At 35.3% G+C, this 22,575-nt stretch overlaps 1 protein-coding gene across 1 annotated transcript; it reads left to right on the top strand.

Moving 5' to 3' along the window:
* Window positions 1–17,089: 17,089 nt before the first annotated feature.
* LOC104224174 (heavy metal-associated isoprenylated plant protein 3) lies at window positions 17,090–19,785 on the top strand. The gene is made up of 5 exons (XM_009775758.2): window positions 17,090–17,241; window positions 17,368–17,551; window positions 18,056–18,297; window positions 18,457–18,544; window positions 18,776–19,785. The coding sequence occupies exons 1-5, from the start codon at window positions 17,233–17,235 to the stop codon at window positions 19,348–19,350; spliced, it is 1,098 nt and encodes a 365-aa protein (XP_009774060.1). The 5' UTR covers window positions 17,090–17,232; the 3' UTR covers window positions 19,351–19,785.
* Window positions 19,786–22,575: the final 2,790 nt, after the last annotated feature.

The raw sequence follows: 22,575 nt of genomic DNA, 5'->3' as shown, positions 1-22,575 counted from the left end.
TTTTTCAAAGCTTACTACCAGAAACCGAAGAGGAATTCATCCAATACAGGATAATACAAACAGTCTTAAAGGCCGGTCCCAGGCAATGCAGGGATTGTGCCCGGAAATTTTGGAAGAAGTAAAGGGATTGGTTTCGGGGGTTAGAAGCAGACTCCCACATCATGTGTTTAAAGAGAAAGCAGAAAAGGGGGTAAATTGAAAACCAATCCCCAGCAGGCTAGAGACCCCCAACAGGCAACCTTGCCCGCCAACCAATTATGGGGACAAAGAGCAAGAAAGGGGGAAGAGAGAAAAATGGCTCGCCAGAAAGGCACCCTCTACCACCACGATTAAAACTGACTAAATCCTTTTGTCTGTTGCAGGAGAGCAAAGAATTGATGATGGCAGCAAGATGCAACGCCATGGAAGTTACCAAAAAACTGGGGCAGAAAATTTTCTGCCGATTGTCGGAAATTTTCTCGAAAAAACGGGGAAGCAATTTCAATACATTTAAGTTCTAGGTCGCCCACCAGTATAATGCGGGAATACATTTAAGTTCTAGGTCGCCCACCAGTATAATGCGGGAATACTTTTAAGTTCTAGGTCGCCCACCAATATAATGCGGGAATACTTTTAAGTTCTAGGTCGCCCACCAGTATAATGCGGGAATACATTTAAGTTCTAGGTCGCCCACCAGTATAATGCGGGAATACTTTTAAGTTCTAGGTCGCCCACCAGTATAATGCGGGAATACTTTTAAGTTCTAGGTCGCCCACCAATATAATGCGGGAATACATTTAAGTTCTAGGTCGCCCACCAGTATAATGCGGGAATACTTTTAAGTTCTAGGTCGCCCACCAGTATAATGCGGGAATACATTTAAGTTCTAGGTCGCCCACCAGTATAATGCGGGAATACATTTAAGTTCTAGGTCGCCCACCAGTATAATGCGGGAATACTTTTAAGTTCTAGGTCGCCCACCAGTATAATGCGGGAATACATTTAGGTTCTAGGTCGCCCACCAGTATAATGCGGGAATACTTTTAAGTTCTAGGTCACCCACCAGTATAATGCGGGAATACTTTTAAGTTCTAGGTCGCCCACCAGTATAATGCGGGAATACATTTAAGTTCTAGGTCGCCCACCAGTATAATGCGGGAATACTTTTAAGTTCTAGGTCGCCCACCAGTATAATGCGGGAATACTTTTAAGTTCTAGGTCGCCCACCAGTATAATGCGGGAATACATTTAGGTTCTAGGTCGCCCACCAGTATAATGCGGGAATACTTTTAAGTTCTAGGTCGCCCACCAGTATAATGCGGGAATACTTTTAAGTTCTAGGTCGCCCACCAGTATAATGCGGGAATACTTTTAAGTTCTAGGTCACCCACCAGTATAATGCGGGAATACTTTTAAGTTCTAGGTCGCCCACCAGTATAATGCGGGAATACTTTTAAGTTCTAGGTCGCCCACCAGTATAATGCGGGAATACATTTAGGTTCTAGGTCGCCCACCAGTATAATGCGGGAATACTTTTAAGTTCTAGGTCACCCACCAGTATAATGCGGGAATACTTTTAAGTTCTAGGTCGCCCACCAGTATAATGCGGGAATACATTTAAGTTCTAGGTCACCCACCAGTATAATGCGGGAATACTTTTAAGTTCTAGGTCGCCCACCAGTATAATGCGGGAATACATTTAAGTTCTAGGTCGCCCACCAGTATAATGCGGGAATACTTTTAAGTTCTAGGTCGCCCACCAGTATAATGCGGGAATACTTTTAAGTTCTAGGTCGCCCACCAGTATAATGCGGGAATACATTCAGCTCTAGATTTTGGAATCAGTCGCCCCACCTGAAGACGGAAGGGTACAACAGAGATCCCCAAACGGGAAACAATGAAATCCCCAGCACCAAGAAGCAGACAACTGCAGAGGCAAGCGCGCAATTCAAAAGGAAAAAGGGTCGCGTCTCAAAGGAAGTAGTTTGGGAACGGTGTAGCATGCCCAGTATAACAATTCTGATGAAAAGCCATACCACTGAAGAAACCATTGGAAGATTTAAAGAAGAAAGCCGTATCCCCAGCAAATCAAGCAAAGTGATGAGAACTGACATTCAAAAGGTGAAGGACCAGCATCATCTCCAAGTTCACAAAATAAAGGCGTCAGAGGAAAGCGTTAGCCGACAAGAAAGCAAGGCAGCAAGAACAAGTTGAAGATGGATGAGATTTCAGGATCCTCAGTTTAGCTTAGCTTCTTGTTTTCCTTTTAGAGCAATGTAATAGGGAGATCGGTTGAGCAGTAGCATCCTACAGCAGCATACAACAGCGCACAACAACAGCAAACACTACAGTCACACGGTAGTCCCAGCTACCAAAATTTCCCGAACTACATTGACCTGATTCCTGTTTCAGCCCAGGATATGTAGGAAACCTCTGAAGCAAAGGTTCGGTCAAATCTTTTTCAAAAATGCTTCACACGGAGTATTCGGACGGGCAAAAATCGCTCGCTTTATCTTTGCGCGAAAACCCTTTGTGTCTTCGTGCAAAGAGGGGCAGCTGTAAGCACGTGATTTTTGCTTCACGGACAATCGCTCCAAAAGAAAATAAAAATAGTGGCAAAAGGCTTCGCTGTACAATTTTTCGGTCTTTCCGTGACATGTTTTGTTAGTCGTTTGTGAGTCTGTCCATTTTGCATCTAGTCATTATCAAACAAAAATACAAAAAATATATGTGGCGTTAAAAGAAAATTCAAAAATATAAATATATGTGCATCGTCCGTTTTAGGTTGTGATTTAACTTACTTGGTATGATAATTATGTTGAAATGCCATATTGTTATTTGTTTTAATTTCATTTGGTTTTATTAGTTATTTTTATTTTTATTTTTCTTTAAATTGGAAAACAAAAGAAAGTTGATATCAATTTGGGCCAAAAAAATAAGACAAAAACAAGCCCAAACCAACGATCTGACCCGGTCCAGACCAGGCCTGCCCAGGCACTTCCTGAAACGACGTCGTTTCAGGCAAATCAATCTGAGCCGTCCGTCCCAGCCGATCCAACGGTTCAGGACCTCTTTCAGCGACCCATGTTCAAACCCGACCCAAATAACCAGCCTGACCCAACCCCTCACTTAAACCAAACGACCCCGTTTAACTGCCAAACGACCCCGTCTCATTTCTCAGCATCAGATCCAAGCCGTTGAGATCATCTGATCTAACGGCTCAGATCCAATCCCATAGACCATATATAAACCTTCCCTTATACCCACGCCCCCTATACCAACACCCCACCCCTTCGTCCCCAAGTCGAACCCGGACCTCCCATTAGAAACCCTAGCCGCCCTCGTCTCCCTCGCCATTAAAGCCGGCGGCACGAACGCCGGTGACCACCTCCTGAACACCCTAAGACCCCCTCACTCTCCTGAACATGGATCTGTTACCCTCTTGCCTCGAATCACCTTCCCTCGTCTCGAATCTTCGTTTGAAGATTTGAGTCGAACCCGGACCTATGCCAAAACCACCCCATCTTCATACCAGACACTCCCCTGACTTTCCTCGTGACCAAACCAAGCTTGGTTTGGTCCGAATCTACCCACAACTCCCTAAAAATCAGATCTGGAAATCCAGACTTTAGAACACATGCACCTGGGGAATCCGGCCGGTTTGGACATGGGTTTGAGGTCTAATAGACCTTAATCAAGGTGTTCTCATGTGAGAACACCCTGATTAAAGTTTGTTCGGCCTCAAAAGTTCGAAGATGAATCAGATTTGGGTCTGTTTGATTTAAACATTTTCGGTAAGTTTTCCTTTCTTTTGTGTTAGTTTTGATTAAGTGGTCAGCATGCTTCATTGTGTTTGTTTGTTGTTTTTTGTTATTTTTTTCATTCGGATTTCTTTCATCTCTGTAAAGACCTTTTATTTGGTCGATTGTGTTCTGTGTATGATTCTGAATGTACTCTGTGATAAACATGATAACTCATATAGGCCCCAGTAATTGAACAAAAATTGTCTGATGCCCTTTAGATCCCTAAATGTATTGTTTATGTGAGCGACTGATTATTACCTGTTATAATTAGTATAGTCGACTCGATAAATGTCGTCGATTAGTTTGCTATAACTAATGAATCGAATGAGCTAGTATTTTCACGTAACTAATTGAACTCGGACACTGACTGAATGTCCCAGTAATGTTTGAAATAGTTTGTTTGCATTGAAAAATGACTGAAAGGTTCAGTCTAGGCAGTCCTGAATTTGAACTTTCATCAGTTCAAAAATGCCCTGATGCTGCAAAGGGTCAAGACAGTGATAACCAGGGTTTAACAGGGGTAGTCTGGGGTTTGCAAAGAACAAAAATGATTAGTTTAAATGAGCTGACAAGTAGGGTACTAATTTGGGATTAAATTAATGCCAATGGGGAACAAGACATAAGAGTATGGGACTTAAATTGAATAAAAAATGATGCCCATAACTCCTGATTAAACAAAACCAGGCGTGGGAATAAAGGGGGCTGACACCAAAAGATGCTTAGGCATGGGCTTTAAGGGGTATGGGCAGACTGCAAGTTGCAGATGAGGGCAGCTTAGCTGCACTTGGTCACTTTGGCTTATAAATAGGCCAGTGGAAAACTTAAAAAGGGGCTGGACTTTTAGTCTTCAGAAAAAGAGAAAACAAAAGGTTGGGATTTTTAGTCTTAAGGCTGGAATCTTTAAGTCTTAAGAAAGAGTGGTGAGTTAAAAGAAAAGATTGAAAACATAAGAGAGGCTCGAATAAGACATTGTAACCAAACACTGCCTGAAAGTGGTATAAGAATGCATTTTGGTCAATCTGTCTTGGCCAAGTTCTGTTGCTTGCATTGACTGAGTTGTTTGTGGTTGATTAAACTGGTGGTTTTACTGCATTTGAACCCTCAGTTACTGCTGCTATTTCTTTACTCTTTCCTGAGATTACTGGCTTGGCACTCGACTACTTGCTAGTCCTTGTATTCTGGGAGATCATTGTTGGTTGTCTGTGGCTATGGAAAACATTTGGTTTAGTTGGTTGTTGCTGTGTTGTTGCTGAGTATCTGTTGTTGCTGTGTTTACTGCATACTGCCTAGCTGATCATTCCTTCCTTCTTTGTCCTCCATACCAGGTACACAATTACACTACCAATGTAACTCGAAAGTTTGAGCAATGAGTATAAAAGAGAAGATCTGCAGATGTTGTTTATATACATGTACTGTTGTGTTGAACGTCATGTAATGTCTAATAGCTCATATTTTGGGATACTGAAGTTAGCTAACAAGCCTAGTTGAGGTCAATATAGGGTATCGAATGATAATTATATATGTATGCAGTTAGATAAAAGTGGTCTCAATGAATTAGGTTGCATCTCAGATTTAGTTTACTTTGCCATATATGCTGTAATGTAGTCCAAGCATGAAACTTGTACACTGTAAATTAAGTTCTTTCCTTTCCAATAAATTGCCATATATGACTCTTAAAATCATGTTTCAAGATAAAGAACACAAATTCAGGGTCTCAACCTCATGAAGGTCGAGCCCAGGTCGAAGACAGACCAGGCAGGCCTGCATCGAACGAGCAGTGGCCCAGGTCTGGCCAACCGCGCGTGGGCTGGATTTGGGCCCATGATTATTTGTTTGGCCGACTGTGCACGCAGCTTCGGTCCCGATTTGTTAAGCAATTCCGAATCCCATTACAAACAACTTGCAAGCATGTAATTAATTAGGATTATCTACTATTTTCAATTGATAGAGACAAACACGACAAGAAACGCAGTTGCTATAGGATATCCTTTTAAAATAAGAACGAGATGAGCCTCGATGAAAATAAACAAAACGCGCATATGCGGGGCCCTTGTTAAATGTATATTATTGAAACATTTAGTTTCCAGGACGGGTTGTTTAGCAAATCTCACAACCCTCCTAAAATACAACACGTTAGTCTCTTTAGGACACGCTTTAATAAACCTTACCGTCTTAAACTCGGGTGCACATTTATGTGACCCAAATCCAAATCTCGACGGATTCGAAATGTGTTTCTAATTACGGGTACATTGATTGTGACGTGGTTCGAGATGCGTGTCCATGACGTTGCAATTTCATTTTTAAAAAAAAATAATAAGAATGAGATGAGCCTCGCCAAATAAAATACAAATTGCGGGGCCTTCAGTAAATATTTGCTTTAAAAAATTATTTGGACCTCGGGATGGACCGTTTAGTAAAATTCCACGGTCTTACCCAAAATAAATACGCTAGTCGCTTTAGGCGCGCCTTTAATAATTTAATTTCCTTAAACTCGGGTGCACATTTGATGTGACCCAAATCCAAATCTCAACGGAGTCAAAGTGTGTCGACGACCACGGGTACATTGATTGTAACGCGGTTCGAGATACATTTTCACAACGTTGCAATTCTTGATAAAAACAGTAAATGATAAAAGCGGTTAAAAGTTAAATTTTGCACATAAGTTCACACTTGTATAAAATCAGATAATCAAGCCGAATATAACAGTTGAGCGACCGTGCTAGAACCACGGAACTCGGGAATGCCTAACACCTTCTCCCGGGTTAACAGAATTCCTTATCCGGATTTCTGGTATGCAGACTGTAATATAGAGTCATTATTTTCCTCGATTCGGGATTAAAATTGGTGACTTGGGACACCCTAAACCTCCCAAGTGGCGACTCTGAAATAAACAAATAAATCCCCTTTCGATTGTCCTTTAATTGGAAAAAACTCCCTTGTCCCCTCGCGGGTACGGAAAAAGGAGGTGTGACAGTGTTGATCGTTTGTTCTTAACAAAGAACAAGCAACTAACACTGATTGTGTTAAATTAGGGAGTCCAACGTTGCGGTCTAGTCTAGTCGGTAAGCTTTCCTTGTCCTTTTCTTCTGTCCACTTTTGATTCACGTCCTACTCCTCTCCTTTTCTTCTCATCTTTCTTGAAGTAGACTGAAATTCGAGCAAGTTTCTGAGCTTAGGTCTTTCCCCTAGTTTAATTTTTTTGTGTTCGTTTTTTCGTTCAGTTTTCTGGCCGAGGTTTAAAGGTCTATTCTCTGATTTTGTTAATAACATGCTTGAACCTTTGATTTTGCTTTAGTCTCATAAGTTAATTAAGTCGTCTCAATTTAATAACCTAATTCACTCTTTGCTTGTTTATGTAATTAATCAATCGTGTAGTTAAACTTTAATTTTCAAACAAGTGTTTACTTTCTACTCTTGGTAGACTCAGAATCTAGTTGGTCTGATTGTATTTGGGCCTGGGGTTTCATGCCTTTAGGTTCGGGCTCATGGTCTGAGTTGGTTTTTGAGTTAATTCAACCCAGGGTCAACTTGACCCATACCCGTTTGGTCTATCTGGTTAATTAACAGGGGTCCAGAGGTAATGCGGGTAGTATAGATAGGGGAATCTTATGTAACAACCTTAAGAAGCTTCCAGGAAATGGGATGAGGGACTGTGTTTGAAATTCTGATAGTTGATTAGGGGTATTTGAGCTAAAATAAAAATTGCAAAAGGGTCTAGGGGAAAATCCGATCCTCATCTAGCTGCCCTAAATGCCTTGCCTATAAAAGTTCTCTAACTTGGCATTCAAGAGAGAGAGGAAGAGAGAAAAAGATCCTAAAAAATTGAAATGGATGCCTTCTTTGGAAAGTTCTGAAATACTTTTGAACTCCTTACATTCCCTTGTTAAAAACTACTCGAAATTGGTTTGGTTTCTGGGTTGCTGATCTTCATTGCTTGATTAACACTATTGAAAATGACAAAATCATGCAATTTGGTTGAAATGGAGTGAATTTTGGATATTCAGAAGCTTGTTTTAAGTGTTGCTATGTGGGTTTTACTATTTTATTGCTTGAATCTGGGTTCCTGCACTGTTACACTGCGGGTTTCTGCTGTTACTACTTTTCTTTGATCTCCAGCTTGATATTTTGCTCTTGGTTTTTTCTTATCCAGGTATTTTTCCAAACCATTGTCAACAAGTGCTTAGGGAGATGTATGTTAAGCTGAAGCCTAATTGAATACAAGTCCTTTTGATTTCTTATTTCATCTGCTTCTTCTATTTTCTTTGATGTCTTGTAACAAGCCTTGGATTACTTATGCTACCTCTGTTGTCCTATGTCAATAGCATGTCGTAAAAAATAATCATGTGCTCTTTAAGAATTTGGGATGTTGATTCTACTTAAGTGAACAGTGCTCAATCTCCAGTAGTTCGTTACTACTGATATTGAGAAAGTAATTAATTGAGTTTAAGTTCGAGTTTTTGTCTTATAAGTTTGGTTTAAGACTGAATTCAAACATGAATGTCAGGTAATTAAAGTAAAGCATACACTTTTAGTATCCTCTGAAATTGTTTCATGTGTCCATTGCTGTGCAATGATAAGTTAGTAAGCTTCTGTTTGGATGCAAATGGTAGTATGCCCTAGTATAAACTCGATAATGCAGTCTGTCTCTTATCCTTCGCTTGGAGAGTTTTGGAATTCTTAGGCATTGGGCGTTTGGGCCATGTGCAGGAAAGAACAGGACACCAATGCTGTTTGGGCTCGTTTTGGGAGCCCAGTAGCTTGTTCGTTTGTTGCTGGATTTTTTTTCATAGCAGATTAAACCCCAAAAGAATGTGTTGGAAGCTTCAGTTAGTTAACTTGTGCCAAATGGTTAAAATTCAGAATTCTTTGATTAATCTAATTTCTTGTTTTCACGTAGTATCGACTGATTGGCCGTTAATTTATTGTGCATAAGTGCTGGTTCTAAGAATTGGGCTTAGTATTGGTCCAGTTGTGGAAGGATCAATGTCAGACTCGGAACATGCTACACGTCCTTAGACGTTCTTTTTCACTAACAGGTTGGGTTCATTGTGAGCCCAAGCTTGAATGCATCTGCGTAAGGGCCCTCACTTAATTAAGTTTAACTCTTTAGAAATCGAGGTGTGCCATTAGTGAATTTTCCATGGCCCTCACAAACTTGAAAACGCGTAATTGCTTTAGGCGCGTAATTTTAATAATTTACCTTCCTAAATTTGGGTGTGCATTCCATGTGACCCAAATCTAAATCTTAACATCGTTAAATAAAATGTGTCTCGAATTGCGGGTGCATTTCATGTGGCGTGGTCCAAAAACGTGTGTTAGATGACGTCGAAATCTTTCTTAAAATAATTAAAAGCGGTTTGAAGTAAAATGCACATAGGTTTTAAAAGTGTTTTAAAATCAGATAATTAGGGCAATGATAACAGTTAAGCGACCGTGCTAGAACCACGGAATCCGGGGATGCCTAACACCTTCTCCCGGGTTAACAGAATTCCTTACCCGGATTACTATGTTTGCGGACTGTAATACAGAGTCAATATTTTCCTCGATTCGGGATTTGAACCGGTGACTTGGGACACCATAAAATTATCTCAAGTGGTAACTCTGATTTTTAATAAAAATAAATCCCGTTTCGATTGTCAATTAAATTGGAAAAACTCCCTTATACCCTTTCCGGGGGTGTAGGTAAAAAGGAGGTGTGACAAGTACACTAGAACTCTAACATAATATACTGGAGTTCCAGCAAGTATAATTGTCCAGTATAATATTCTGGAGTTTGGAGCACCGGTGCTCCAGTCTCCAGTATATTATACTGGAGTCAACAAAGTATACCGGTCCAACATAATATGCTGGAGTTCATACACAGGTGCACCGAACTCTAGTATATTATGCTGGACTGGTCTCTGTTGCAGCAAAATAGTGGCTATCTTTCATTGACTTCATAAACGCTGGCTATTTTTGAATAACCAGTCTAAAAATTGGCTATATCGTGCTATTTTTACGTTTTGTTCAAGAGTAGAAAATGAAATCAGTTTCCATATTCACAATTAAGTGGGTGATTCGAAAATAGCCAGATTTATAAGCGGTAATTGAAATATAGCCACAACTTCAAAAGTCGAAATTTAATCACTTTTTATGTAAAGATAAATCTAAACGAAAATACTGTTCAAAATCCAGAAAATATTCTAGCATAATATACTGGAGTTCGAATTTTTTACATGTGAACTTCCATCATACTATACTAGAGTTCCAGCATAATATACTGGAGTTCCTGCATAATATGCTGGAAGTTTATACATAGGTGCTCCAATTTCCAGTATATTATGCTGGAACTTTCTGTGTGCTGGAGTTCCAACATAATATGCTTGAAGTTCATATACACATGCACCAATCTCGAGTATATTATGCTATAACTTTCGGTGTTGCAGCAAAATAGTGGCTATTTTTCAATGACTTTGCAAACACTAACTATTTTTCAATTACAAATCTGAAAGCTGGCTAGTCCGTGCTATTTTCACCAATTAAGTTCCTCGTCACAAACAAGAGATTTTGTAGTTATCAACTGTCAAAATCCATGTTGGGCTAAATCAACCCAAATATACTCTTATATGGTAGGATATTATCCGGTTTAGATCGAGCCCGCACGATTTTTCAGAAGGCCTCACATAACTAATAGATTCCTATACTATATATGTAGACTCCCAATCTTATTAGCTACCAATGTGGAACTTTGTTCGCACACCTAATAATATCCCCTCGGACTAAGTTCCACGTGGCACACTACCACAATTCACGGGTTAAATTATAGAGATTTGCTTTGTGACATCCACATCGTTAGAGTATTTGTGGCAATTGAAGCCCGCAATTAACTTCTTTTTTGTATGCACTTTTCCAAGCTCGTAAGGATAAACAAATCGATCCAAACACCATCACTCAGCCATCACCGTACTCGTCCCGCCGAACCTGAGTACTGATAGCAGTAGTTAGGCTAAACCAGTCTAGATATACTCTTAATATGGTGTCATACCGTATGCTTTGGACCAAATACGTATGATTTTCCCAAAATGCCTCACATAATTAACAGATGCATACACCTTATATATAGGCTCCCAATCTTTTCAACTACCAATATGAGACTTTGTTCGCACACCTAACAACTCCTCTCGAACTAAGTTTCACATGGCACATTTCAACGATCCACATGCTAATAAGAGTTTCACTTTGTGTCCCACATCTTTAGAGAATCTATGATAATCGAAGCCCGCAATTAGCTTATTTTTGTACGCGTGTTTCCAAGCTCGTAAGGATACACAAATCGAGCCCCGCACCATCACTCAGCCATCATCATACTCGTCTCGTCGAATTTACGCCCTGATATCAATTGTTGGACTAAATCAGTCCAGATATACATACCCTTAATATGATGTCATATTGTCCGTTTTAAACCAAGCACATACAGTTTTCCCAAAATATTTCATGTCATTAAAAGATTCATATATTTTATATATAGACTCTCAATCTTTTCAGCTACCAAGTTGGGATTTTGTTCGCACACCTTTTGCTTGTCAAAACTAAAAGATACGTAGTATAATTATGTCTATTACAGACTAATTTATTCACATTCATATTGTTTCATTGAAGTATAAATATAAAAGTATAATTAGAAGAATTATATCTATAAATATCCAAAATTTGCGTTTTATAACAACGGGGGGCCAAAATATTCACTCAAATCAAATTAATGATAAGGAGACAATAGGTGTAAAATCAGTATCACAAACTAGAATCTTTTCTAATCTCTTTATCTCAACCAAATCTGACAGCTAATAATATTAGTGAAAGACAAGCTAGGTCGGTGTTCTTTGGTGGGGATCTAATGTAATATTAGGGTTCGTTTAGTACAATGGCGGGATAGTCTAGGATATTTTATGGGATAGGATATTCTATGGGATAGGATATTCAAAAAATTAGTTATCCCACCTTTTATATAAAATAATTAATCTCATTATTTTAGTGTAAAGTTATTTCGGAATTAACTAATACCCTAAATCAAACACAGAATAAAGTTAATCCCAAACTTTATCTCGAAATCATTATTCTTATTCCAGTGGCGGATCTAGAGTATAGTAGTATGAGTTCTCGGGAACCCAGTAACTTTTATGTAGATTCTGTATTTCTATTAAAAAAATCTACTAAATATTTACAAAATATCTAACTGCGAATCTAGTTATGTCGTATATTAATTTGAGATTACGACAAGAACCCATAAACTTCAAGGGCGGAGCTAGGGTATCCCGAGCGGGTTCTCCAAATTCATTAGCTTTGGTTTCGAACCCTGTATTTATCTTAAAAAATTTATTGAATATATATAAATTATTAATTTAGAATCCAGTAGCTTAAAACGATTAGAATTTCAAACTCATAAATTTGAAATTCTGAGTTCGCTTATAATAAACTTCAAATTCTGAATCCGCCTCAGCCGTATCTCATGTACCAAATGACTCAAGTTTGTAAAAAAGAGTTGCTAACTTTTACAAAGAATTTTCTTCATCTTCTTTCTCAAGAAACCCACATGTTTGAATGAAGCGCATTAATAATTATAAGCTTTTTGCCTATGGGGTAGGGTGGGTGGGGGTGGGGGTGGGGGGATCACTCTTCTTCTTGGCCAAGGAACGTGTTAAAAACACTTGGTTGGTTGACAACTCTAAATTAATATATACTGCTCACAATGGGGGGGACCTCTCTCTTCTTCTTGGCTAGGGCTAAGTATTATTACTAATTCCTTTTGGGGTCCCCAAAAAATTACATAAAAGTCAGAAGAGTCCTATTCCAACTTCATTTCAATGTCCTTATAAATAACTCCTAACATTTTCATAATGGAAAAGGGCCAAAATTGTCCTCGGCCTATTGGATTTAGTACAAATATGCATTTTATTGTATAGGGTACATATTAACTTTTACATTGATCATCTTAGTGTTTTGGGTTTAATTTAAAATGTCCAACCTTAAATTTTAGTGATTTTTCAGTTCTTAGCGTCAAATTTGATTTCTGTAGTACAATTGAATTTGAGTTATCTTATTTTGGATTAATGTTGGATAAGTTTGTAACTTTAGAACCATAGGTGAGCCAGTCTGATAATTTAGTGGTTTTGGAGTTTATCGGAAATTATAATCATAATTGTCATAATAAGAAAATACAAAAAAAAAAAAAAAAAAAAGGAAGAAGAAGAAGAAGATAAAACTCATTGAAAAATAAGAAAAGTGATTTTACTTTTATCAATGTAAACTGTGAAATGAGTTTTTGAATTGAGTTTCAAAAAATTGTGAAGATGAGTTTCAAGTTTGAAAAAGTGATTTTATACTTTTTCAATGTAGATAATATCTTTTTCTCCTCATAAAATTGTAATATTGGTAAAGTGAAATGTATGGATAATTTTATATATCATTTTCAATTTAACTTCCAAAAATTATTTTATCAATTTCCTGCAACTGTAAATGTTGTGTCAGCATCAATTTCCTCATTCTATCGACATTAGTTTGCAAGTTCTCCATTTATGATATCAATGGCCCCTACCACACCACCATTATATTGAAGTTAAAAAGTGAATTTTAAGTAACATATTTTGCCTTTTAATTTACCTACTTTTTGAATTGTAACATATTTTTCTGTTTGATAAGATTGTAAGCGCATTTCTCTAATAACAAATTATGGCGAAATGATATCAAGATTAGCAGCTTAGATCAATAAATTGCAACCTGTCGATAATGGTGAATCTACAGATACAGTATGAATAGTCTTTTCTTTGAAATGATACTCCAAATGATGATGAGTAATTCTTATCATTTTCAAATGTAAAAATGACTTGACAACCTATTCCTAGCCACTATTGCATTACCATGCTAAACTTTGAGAATTAATTAAGGAAAACAAAAGAATAAAAAGATGTAAAAGTCCTTGCGAATAAAATTAATACGACGTCCATGATGGATGGCAGACTGACAAGGGCGGGTCAAAGAGAAGGATTGACAAGCTTCGTAGTCTAGGCTGATATGCTTAATTACGAAGGAGTGTACATGATACCTTAGGCGAATTACATATTATAATATATATATATATATATATATATATATATAATTTTTGGGAACAACTAAAAATATATATTTCTCATAGACAGGGGCGGAACTATGTTGGTTCAAGGATGGTCAACTGATCACCATTCACCGAAAAATTATACTACATATAAGGTAAAATATTACTTATTATTAATTAAAAACAGACTTTGAACACTCTTGCATAACCAACTGGCAACGGGTGTTCAAAATTTGAACACCCTTATTGAATTTCCTGGCTTCGCCACTGCTCATAGATGTTGCATTGTGGCATAACCGGAAGAAGCCCTATTAATTTGAAAGTGTGTAATATTGTGAAAAAGTAGTTATAATTCGCGTAAATATTCAAAAATATTTTTAGCCCATAATTTTTTTTTTGTCAAGAGCACTAGTAAAACCTCAAATAGTCAAATTTAATGCCTTTAAACTGCTCCCTGATTTACATAATTTATATAATTTCCAAGGATAATCTTCCTATTTTCAATGTCGAAGTGTTAAACTTTGATTTACAGTGGACGTTGTAAATGTCCCAAAAAATTGGGTTTTAAAATAATTCTAATGATCAACATCATGTGAAAGCGTTATTAAAAAAATTGCAATTTAAAAGTTTTTTCTAGAAGCAGTATTCTCTTTGCAAATATCATTGCACTTTTGACCCCAACAAAATAACTTTTTTCAAACCGATCGATAGATCAAATTTACCTAGACGCATTGGTGCCCGATTGACAAATACGTCATTGTAAATATAATGATTTTTGCACTATTTTTGCACCAACTTTGTGCAACCAACTCCACCAAATATATTACGAAGAATAGTAGTAGTACTTTCTTTTTTTGGGTTTTATCGTACAAAGAAGTGAAGAATTAAGGAAGCAAGAGAGAGTGCAGTACACTTTTTTTGATTTTCCAGCCGCATATTCGGTATTTATATTAGGACCCGAATGAATTTGGTTTCGTACCAGAAAATTTTATATTGGGATAAAGCGCTTCCACACAAAGTACACTTTTTTTTGGTTTTTTATCCTGTATCCAGCACTCGTATTGGGTCCGACTAAATCTGGATTCGCGCCGGAAAATCCCACATTGGGAGGTAAAATCCTCCCTAGTAACTCCACTCAGGACTTGAACCCGAAATCTTTAATTAATGATGAAATAATACTTACCCCTCCATCGAACTCTTTTTAGTGAATGCAGCAGTACACTTTGTTTGAGTACTTTGCCCTTGTTTCATCTTTCTTCTTACTTCTTTCTTTTTTCGTACTTTCATTCTACATTGGGTTTGTTGAAAACTTCAAAAATAATAAACCTACTCCCTTATAAGAGAGAAAAAGAAAAAATAAAATAAGTAAGAAAATAGTTTTTCTTTCATTTCATGTTGGCTGGTCTCTTTTGTAAAATGGGGTTGGTTATTTTGCTAAATTGAAACCTTCCTCTTCCTTTGTAATTTTTTTTTGTCTTACAAGAATATTAAATTTAATTATAAGAATATTTTACTCAACTACGTAATTCGTCGCTAAATATTACTATTAACTTCGTAATCAAATCTAGCTATATGAATTACGTTAATCAAGTCCTTGCAAGTAGTAAATCACATATACATTATTGTCATTTTTGGCTGAGGAAAAATCTCAAAGAACAAATAATATGATGTTGGAGAAATTCCATAGGGATAATTCCTTAAATTAAAAGCCAAATATATACGCCATCTTCAACGTTAAAATGAACAAACTACAGCTCAATAATTATCTTTATTTTTTGTTCTTCACCTAAAAATATTTGTGAAAAAAGAAAAGGGAAAACCCACATAAATAACCCTCGTAATCTTGTCCAATTGGTGATATGGCCAATTATTATAACCAAGTCAAAGAAAATTTTGTTTAAACTAATTGGCCTATGCAAAAAAAAAAAAAATAGTTAATTAATTTTATAAGGAGTATTAGCCACAAATTAAGGTGACATAGATTTGTCCCTTTTCGTTTGTTTTATTTGTTGCATTGTCATGATATATCGGTGTGAATCTTAAAATGCTTCATTCTAATATTTAAAACTTGTTATTGTTTATTTAAACCCTTTTAGGAACATATATGATGACATAAACATAATATTAAATAGAGTAAAATACTATTATCTAACATCATGTACAACCACAACTTAATTGACATTTAAATAAAAGTTTACGTAAATATTCTCTTTGTTCCCATTTAATTATCAGGATTTGGTTCTACATTTTCCTTTAAGAAAATATTAATGAGAAGAGTAATTTCACTAATCTACCCCTTATTAATTCTTTTAACATTTGTCTATTTACATGCTTCTTCGTCCTAGACTTAACGACTAATGCTAAAGGTAAAGTTGAAAAAAATTATTAATTTTCTCTTAATTTTTTAAAATGACAAGTATTTTGCGAATAATTATTTTTAGTATACATAACAACTAATAAGGACGAATAGAGTACATGCTATGTATTTATTAAATTTTCTCATACATCGTGTGCACGTGGTTAAATACATGCTACATTAACTTTTTACATAAAACTTTTATTAAACTACTACTCTATTAATTAATTTATGGTTAAATTGTTATTCTTTCATCAATCAATTTGTAGTTGCACGTGATTAAATTTTTCTTTTTACGTAAAATGGCTCGTTCGAGTGAAAATTTTAAAAAAGAAAGTGAAAAAAGGTGGTGGTTAAAGTAAAACATGAAAACAAGCCAACCCAACAGTCGGCAATCCTATTCCACATTCATGTATCTATCTCCATTCACATCCATCCATCCATATCTTTCACATACATACACATACATTCATCTTCATACCCACCCCTTTCAATTATGGGTTGATGTGGTCGTTCCGCTACGGGTTCAACTGATTTCATAATTTTTTATATACAGTATAAATTTATATGTAAAAATCTACAAAAATCTTAAAGTATTAGGTTTGAACCCATAATTTTAACAGTATAATGAATTAAATATTAAAAATTTTAAAAGTTAAATTTATTAAATTTAAATTCTGGATCTTGCTCTATTTTAAAACCCCAACTCCACGGCCAAAAATAAAAAATAGAAAATAGAAAATAAAAGAGTCCAGAAGTGGGGGCTTTCCTAATATTTTAAAGTAGAAAAAATGGTGTGGCTTGTGCCTTAGAAAAATTATGTGAATTCATTGAAACAGTAGCAAAAGCTGATCTCATCAATTACAATTGACTCCAACAAATATTTTTCTATATATTCTCTCATTTGCCTCCATTTCTTCTCTTCAAACCATTCCCTTTAATTCCTTTCCTTATTATCTCTTCAATATTTCTAACAATTCAATATCTCTCAAAATTCCCTTCTTATAATGGGTGAGGTAAATTCATACTTCTCTATCTCAAAAACCCTTTAAATTCTTCACAAAATTCACAGTTTAATTCCAATTTCATATTCATAATAATATTCAAAGTTTTGATTTTTTAATTTCTTTTTTGGGTTTCAGAAAAAAGAAGAAACTAAATCAGAAGGAGGAGAAAAGAAGAATGACGCCGGCGGCGAGAAAAAGTCCGGCGGTGAAGCCGCCGGTGGAAAAAAGGACGACGGCCCTACCGCCATAATATTAAAGCTTGACTTACATTGTGAAGGCTGTGCTAAAAAAGTCAAACGTTCAATTCGCCATTTCGAAGGTAATTATTAACAAAATAATATACAAAACATCATTCATTACATCACTAATTAATCTATTTGGTTTAGAACTTGGAAATTAAACCATTTACTGATAATGGTTTGAATTTTCAATTTGTTTAAAAAATTAGTGAAATTTTAGTTTGTTCCTTGTATTCGCCGGCACATAGTACTTTACGTTTTTGTCAAGGTACCATCATTGATAGATCCGCATTTAACGTTCAAAGTTTACTAGCAAAATTTTTCATCTTTTTGCTTTGATAATTTTAATAAATAATAAAGAATCACAATTCAAATTTTCTATACCAATAGCGTAAATACTATTAGTGCAATTTAACTGATTCTAGTGTATTATCATTCTATTTTTCATTATGATATTAAATTTTATGTGAATAATATATTATTAGTATTACTTAATTTTACTTGTGTAAAAAAAGTTAATATACTGTCAGTTCACAAATCTTAAACTCTTCGAATTACTGATTTTTTTGGGGTAAAAAATGAAGGTGTAAATGACGTGAAGGCAGATTGTGGCAGTGGAAAATTGACGGTAAAAGGGAACGTGGACCCCACATGGCTCAGAGAAAAAGTAGAGAGCAAAACAAAGAAGAAGGTGGAGCTTGTTTCTCCTCAGCCCAAAAAGGACGGCGGCGGTGGCGGTGGCGGCGGAGATAAAAAGTCCGATGAGAAAAAGCCTGAGGAGAAGAAGGCTGAGGAGAAAAAACCTGAAGATAAGAAGCCTAAAGAGGTAATTTCACTTTTCTCCCACGTATTACTTTCCAGTTTCCTTCCCCTAAACTATAGAGTTAGTAACTGATGCTATTAATTAATTAATAATTTTAATGTTTAATTGAATTTGGTATTTTTAGTTGAACTATTTCTGATTTTTTTTTTTTTGTATGTTTAGCCACAAGTAAGTACAGTGGTGTTGAAGATTCGGTTGCATTGTGACGGGTGCGCGCACAAAATAAAGCGAATTATAAAGAAAATTGATGGTAAGATAAACAACTACTACTATGTTTTATTCACTTATTGTCAATTAATTATTTATATTAATATAATAATAATTCAATTATTTATAAAAAAATTAGGCGTGGCATGCAATCACCTTCTGTAGTTTTCAATTAATTATCACAGAAATTCTAGGAATTAGTCCCTTTATACTAGAATTGTGCTGTTTATGGTGATTGACATTTTTTTTTAATTATTTACTTTTCTATTGACAGGGGTAGAAGAAGTCAAAGTAGATTCGGAAAAAGATTTGGTTACGGTAAAGGGAACAATGGACTTAAAAGAGCTAATTCCTTATTTGAAAGATAAATTGAAACGAAATGTAGAAATTGTTCCACCCAAAAAAGATGATGGAGGTGGTGACAAGAAAGGCAAAGAAGGCGGCGGTGACGGCGGCGGTGCCGGAGAGAAAAAAGAAAAAGAAGGCGGTGGCGGTGGGGGAGAGAAAAAAGAAGGCGGTGGTGGCGAAGACAAGAAGGAGAAAAAAGAGGGTGAACCAAAAGCAGAAGGAAGTAAAAGTGTAGAGACAAAAGCTGAGGTGAATAAAATGGAATACTATGGTTATAATCCACAAACACATTATGCAATGCCCATGTACAATCAAAGTTATATGAACCAAGACTATGGTGTAACAATGTATGATCATGGTTATAATGCTCATACAGGCTATGTCATGGAGTATGGCCACCACTCGTCATCATACGTGCCACCATCACCACCACCAACGTACTTGAACAACGCACCTCAAATGTTCAGTGACGAAAATCCTAATGGTTGTTCAGTCATGTGATATAAACAACCATGTGTTACGTCGTCTCATTGAGGGAGAGAGTTCAAGAAAATTTGTAAATGCATCAAATATACAGTCTCTAAGGAACGTCTGAGTAACCAAGAGAACACAATGAACGATAGTTTTAGCGTTTCGAATGAGAAACTTTCCCTATGTTGTGTTAAGTGTGTGAAAAGAATCACATATAAGGAGACTTATTAAAAAAATCATGAAATGTATACGAAATAGTATACGAGGGCCCCACTTGTGAGATCAGTATACATGAAATGGTATATACGAGGACATAGTTTCCTTTAGGGAAATGTCAATAGGTTAGAGAAGAATGGTTAAACCGCCGGCCCGACGGTTTAATTAGGTTATTATATAATTAGGTTTATCTTTTGACTTGTATGTTATTAGCTAGTAATAATATACTTATTCAATTTTGTGCCCACACATATAACTTTCTTTAATTGTCTTTGTTCATTTTAAACATTATCTCATTGTGTACATGTCAGCATTCATGTCTTAACCTATGGTGGGTAATAGACCACTTGGCACACGAATATTAATAACAAATTTAATAATATAATATCAATATTTGTTTTGGTAAAAAATTAAATTGTTAGATTTGGAAAATAAGGACAGGAGAATATGGTTTCCAGTCACATCTAATGTGTATGGTAATGGTAGTTGGATTAGCACCATCAACAAATTAGACAAAATTAAATGTAATAGAAAAAGTATTGTACTCAAATGATACTGTTAAACTAAACCTAAAGTCGAAGTCTCAAAGTATATTAGAAATAATTTAAATTCTTGGAGGAGAAGTACTTGATAAATTTTTCCTTCCAAAGTGTCTTAATGTAACAATTGTACGTGAATAATAATTTAACTTATATACAGAGACAGTTTATGCAAATATTTTTATTTGTAGAATTTTCGCAAATATAGTCCAACATAACACATTGCACCCACAAAGTCATGTTTTTAATTTACACTCGCATAAACATTTTTTTTTTACAATATTTAATATATTTATATAAGCAACATATATCATATATAAAAGTATATACTAGTGTATAGATATGTATTAATATTGTATAAACATATATAATAATGTATAAATATCGTAGCTAATTGTGATAAACTTCTTATGTTATTTTCAGTTACAATTTTTATTCATAATCAGTCTAAATCTTCATTAAATGACTTCATATTTTGTACACAACCTTCCGGGCCTATTTTCAACAAGTCTAAACAATACCTATTTTAAATTCTCACAGATATTATAGTTGTTAGGTTTTGGGGATATATCACTATTTTTGTAATATTTGAGGCATGGTATCCAAGAAAAAAGTTGGCAACTCATTCTTTAGATTTTCAAATTAAATCAAATATTAGTAGCTAGCTAGGGTAAATATTTTCAAAGTTGCAATAAATTGTGATAGAAAATAAAAGATGGCATTAGTAATGTGGTACTGAATTTTCTTCAAACCAATGGCCTAGAGCCTCAAACTGCCTTTTCTAATTCCTATCAAGAATTTGTTGATATAAAGCAATTAGTCAAATCAGCTATTATGAACCATTATTTTCCCATCTTAAACTTTTGTAGGCTCTGTCTAATATGTGCTGCACAACTTTATGATTGAAAATTTAATTCACATATATATTAATTGTCTATATAATATTATCAAAAGTAGGTAGTCGAGTGTATTTCTTTTTTGTACCCGTGGTAGTAATACTATTCTCGTACTTTTATTTTCACATTTCCGTTACTACATGTTTTTTTGTTGCTTTAGCTATTTTTTTTATCTTGCTATTGTCACTGTTCTATTTTTTCATGACATTTCTATTACCATATTTCTTTCACAAAATTATTGTGATTGTGCTTTCTCTGAGCCGACGGTCTACCGGAAATATCCTTTCTACCTTTACAAGGTAGGGGTAAAACCGCATATACATTATCCTCCTTAGACTTCACTTATGAGATTACACAAGGCATATTGTTATTGTTGTTGATATTATTGTCTACCTAACTAAATTAAATTATTTTACAAAGACTTTAATCTTACAGATAATTTATGGCATTTATTTTCAACAAAGATAAACCCTTTTGATCTTGCACAAAATTAATGCTTGCGCAATGTTCAAGCGTAGTTAAAAACATTTAATTTATATGCACATACAATGTAACCTGTTGGCTTTGGTGGGGCAAAGAAAAGGTAGAGATAGGCCGAAGAGGTATTGGAGAGATAATTAGGCAGGACATAACATGACACTGCTTTAGCTTACCGATGAAATGACCCTTGACAACAGGATATGAATGTCGAGAATTAGGGAAGATGGTCAGTATAGTCCCGCATTTTTTTTCATACCAGTAGTATTAGTGTTAGTCTTGTATTTTCTTACTTTTAGATTTCTATTACTAACATGTGTTTCTTTCGCTTCGGTTTTTTATTGTCTTGTTGTTCTTACTGCTTGTTGCTATTTTTTTTAATCTATCCTTGAGCCAAGGGTCTATTGAAAACAGTCTTTTTATATCTTCTCAAAGTAGAAAAATTTGCATACATAATATCCTCCTTAAACCTCACTTATAGAATTATAGTGGGTATATTTTTGTTGTTGTTGTTGTAGTTGTATGCAATATAATATATTTTAATAGGTAATTTATTTTACTTTCGAGTACTAATTCTATCTATTACAAACGATTACACATTTATCTTTTTAGTGAAGAAGTTGAACTCAACTATAAAACATTTCCTAACTGTCACATGAATCATGATGTATAGCTTAAAATGGTCCATTATCCTTCTCTACAAATTTCAAACATTTCCATATATATATATATATTAGCTTAATGTTTAAATTAAGCAAAGATTTAAGAGTTAAACTCTAGAAGCAATAGGAAGTTGGTTAGGATAATTCCAGAAAATTCCAAAAATGATAAAGTGGCTTTTGGGCCGTTGGTTTAGCTGAGAAAAGTGGGTATAATTAAGCTCTTAACAACCAACTACAATATCCCTTAATTAATCAATTATTGGCCTTTTTAAGAAAAATCAAATATCAGAAGCATTCTTAAATTAATAAAATTTTCAAATAAATCGCCCTTTAAACACTGCATATAGCTCTAATATTTTTTTCCCAAAGCACGTAGCTGTTTGCATGAAAATATCTATTGGATTTTGCCTTTTCATTACAATAAGGGTTAAGGCCTTAATTAAGCCAATGTTAGGGTTTAACTTC

Source organism: Nicotiana sylvestris, chromosome 7 (assembly GCF_000393655.2).
Source record: "Nicotiana sylvestris chromosome 7, ASM39365v2, whole genome shotgun sequence".
NCBI classification, from domain to species: Eukaryota; Viridiplantae; Streptophyta; class Magnoliopsida; order Solanales; family Solanaceae; genus Nicotiana; species Nicotiana sylvestris.
Note: the sequence above shows the minus strand (reverse complement) of the source record. Positions and strands in the feature narration are given on the sequence as shown.

What these genes read in the sequence shown, in the direction of transcription:
- LOC104224174 (XM_009775758.2), top strand. An exon ending in TTCAATTCGCCATTTCGAAG is followed by an intron (nt 17,552 to 18,055) that starts GTAATTATTAAC and finishes TAAAAAATGAAG; the next exon opens with GTGTAAATGACGTGAAGGCA. An exon ending in AAGATAAGAAGCCTAAAGAG is followed by an intron (nt 18,298 to 18,456) that starts GTAATTTCACTT and finishes TTGTATGTTTAG; the next exon opens with CCACAAGTAAGTACAGTGGT.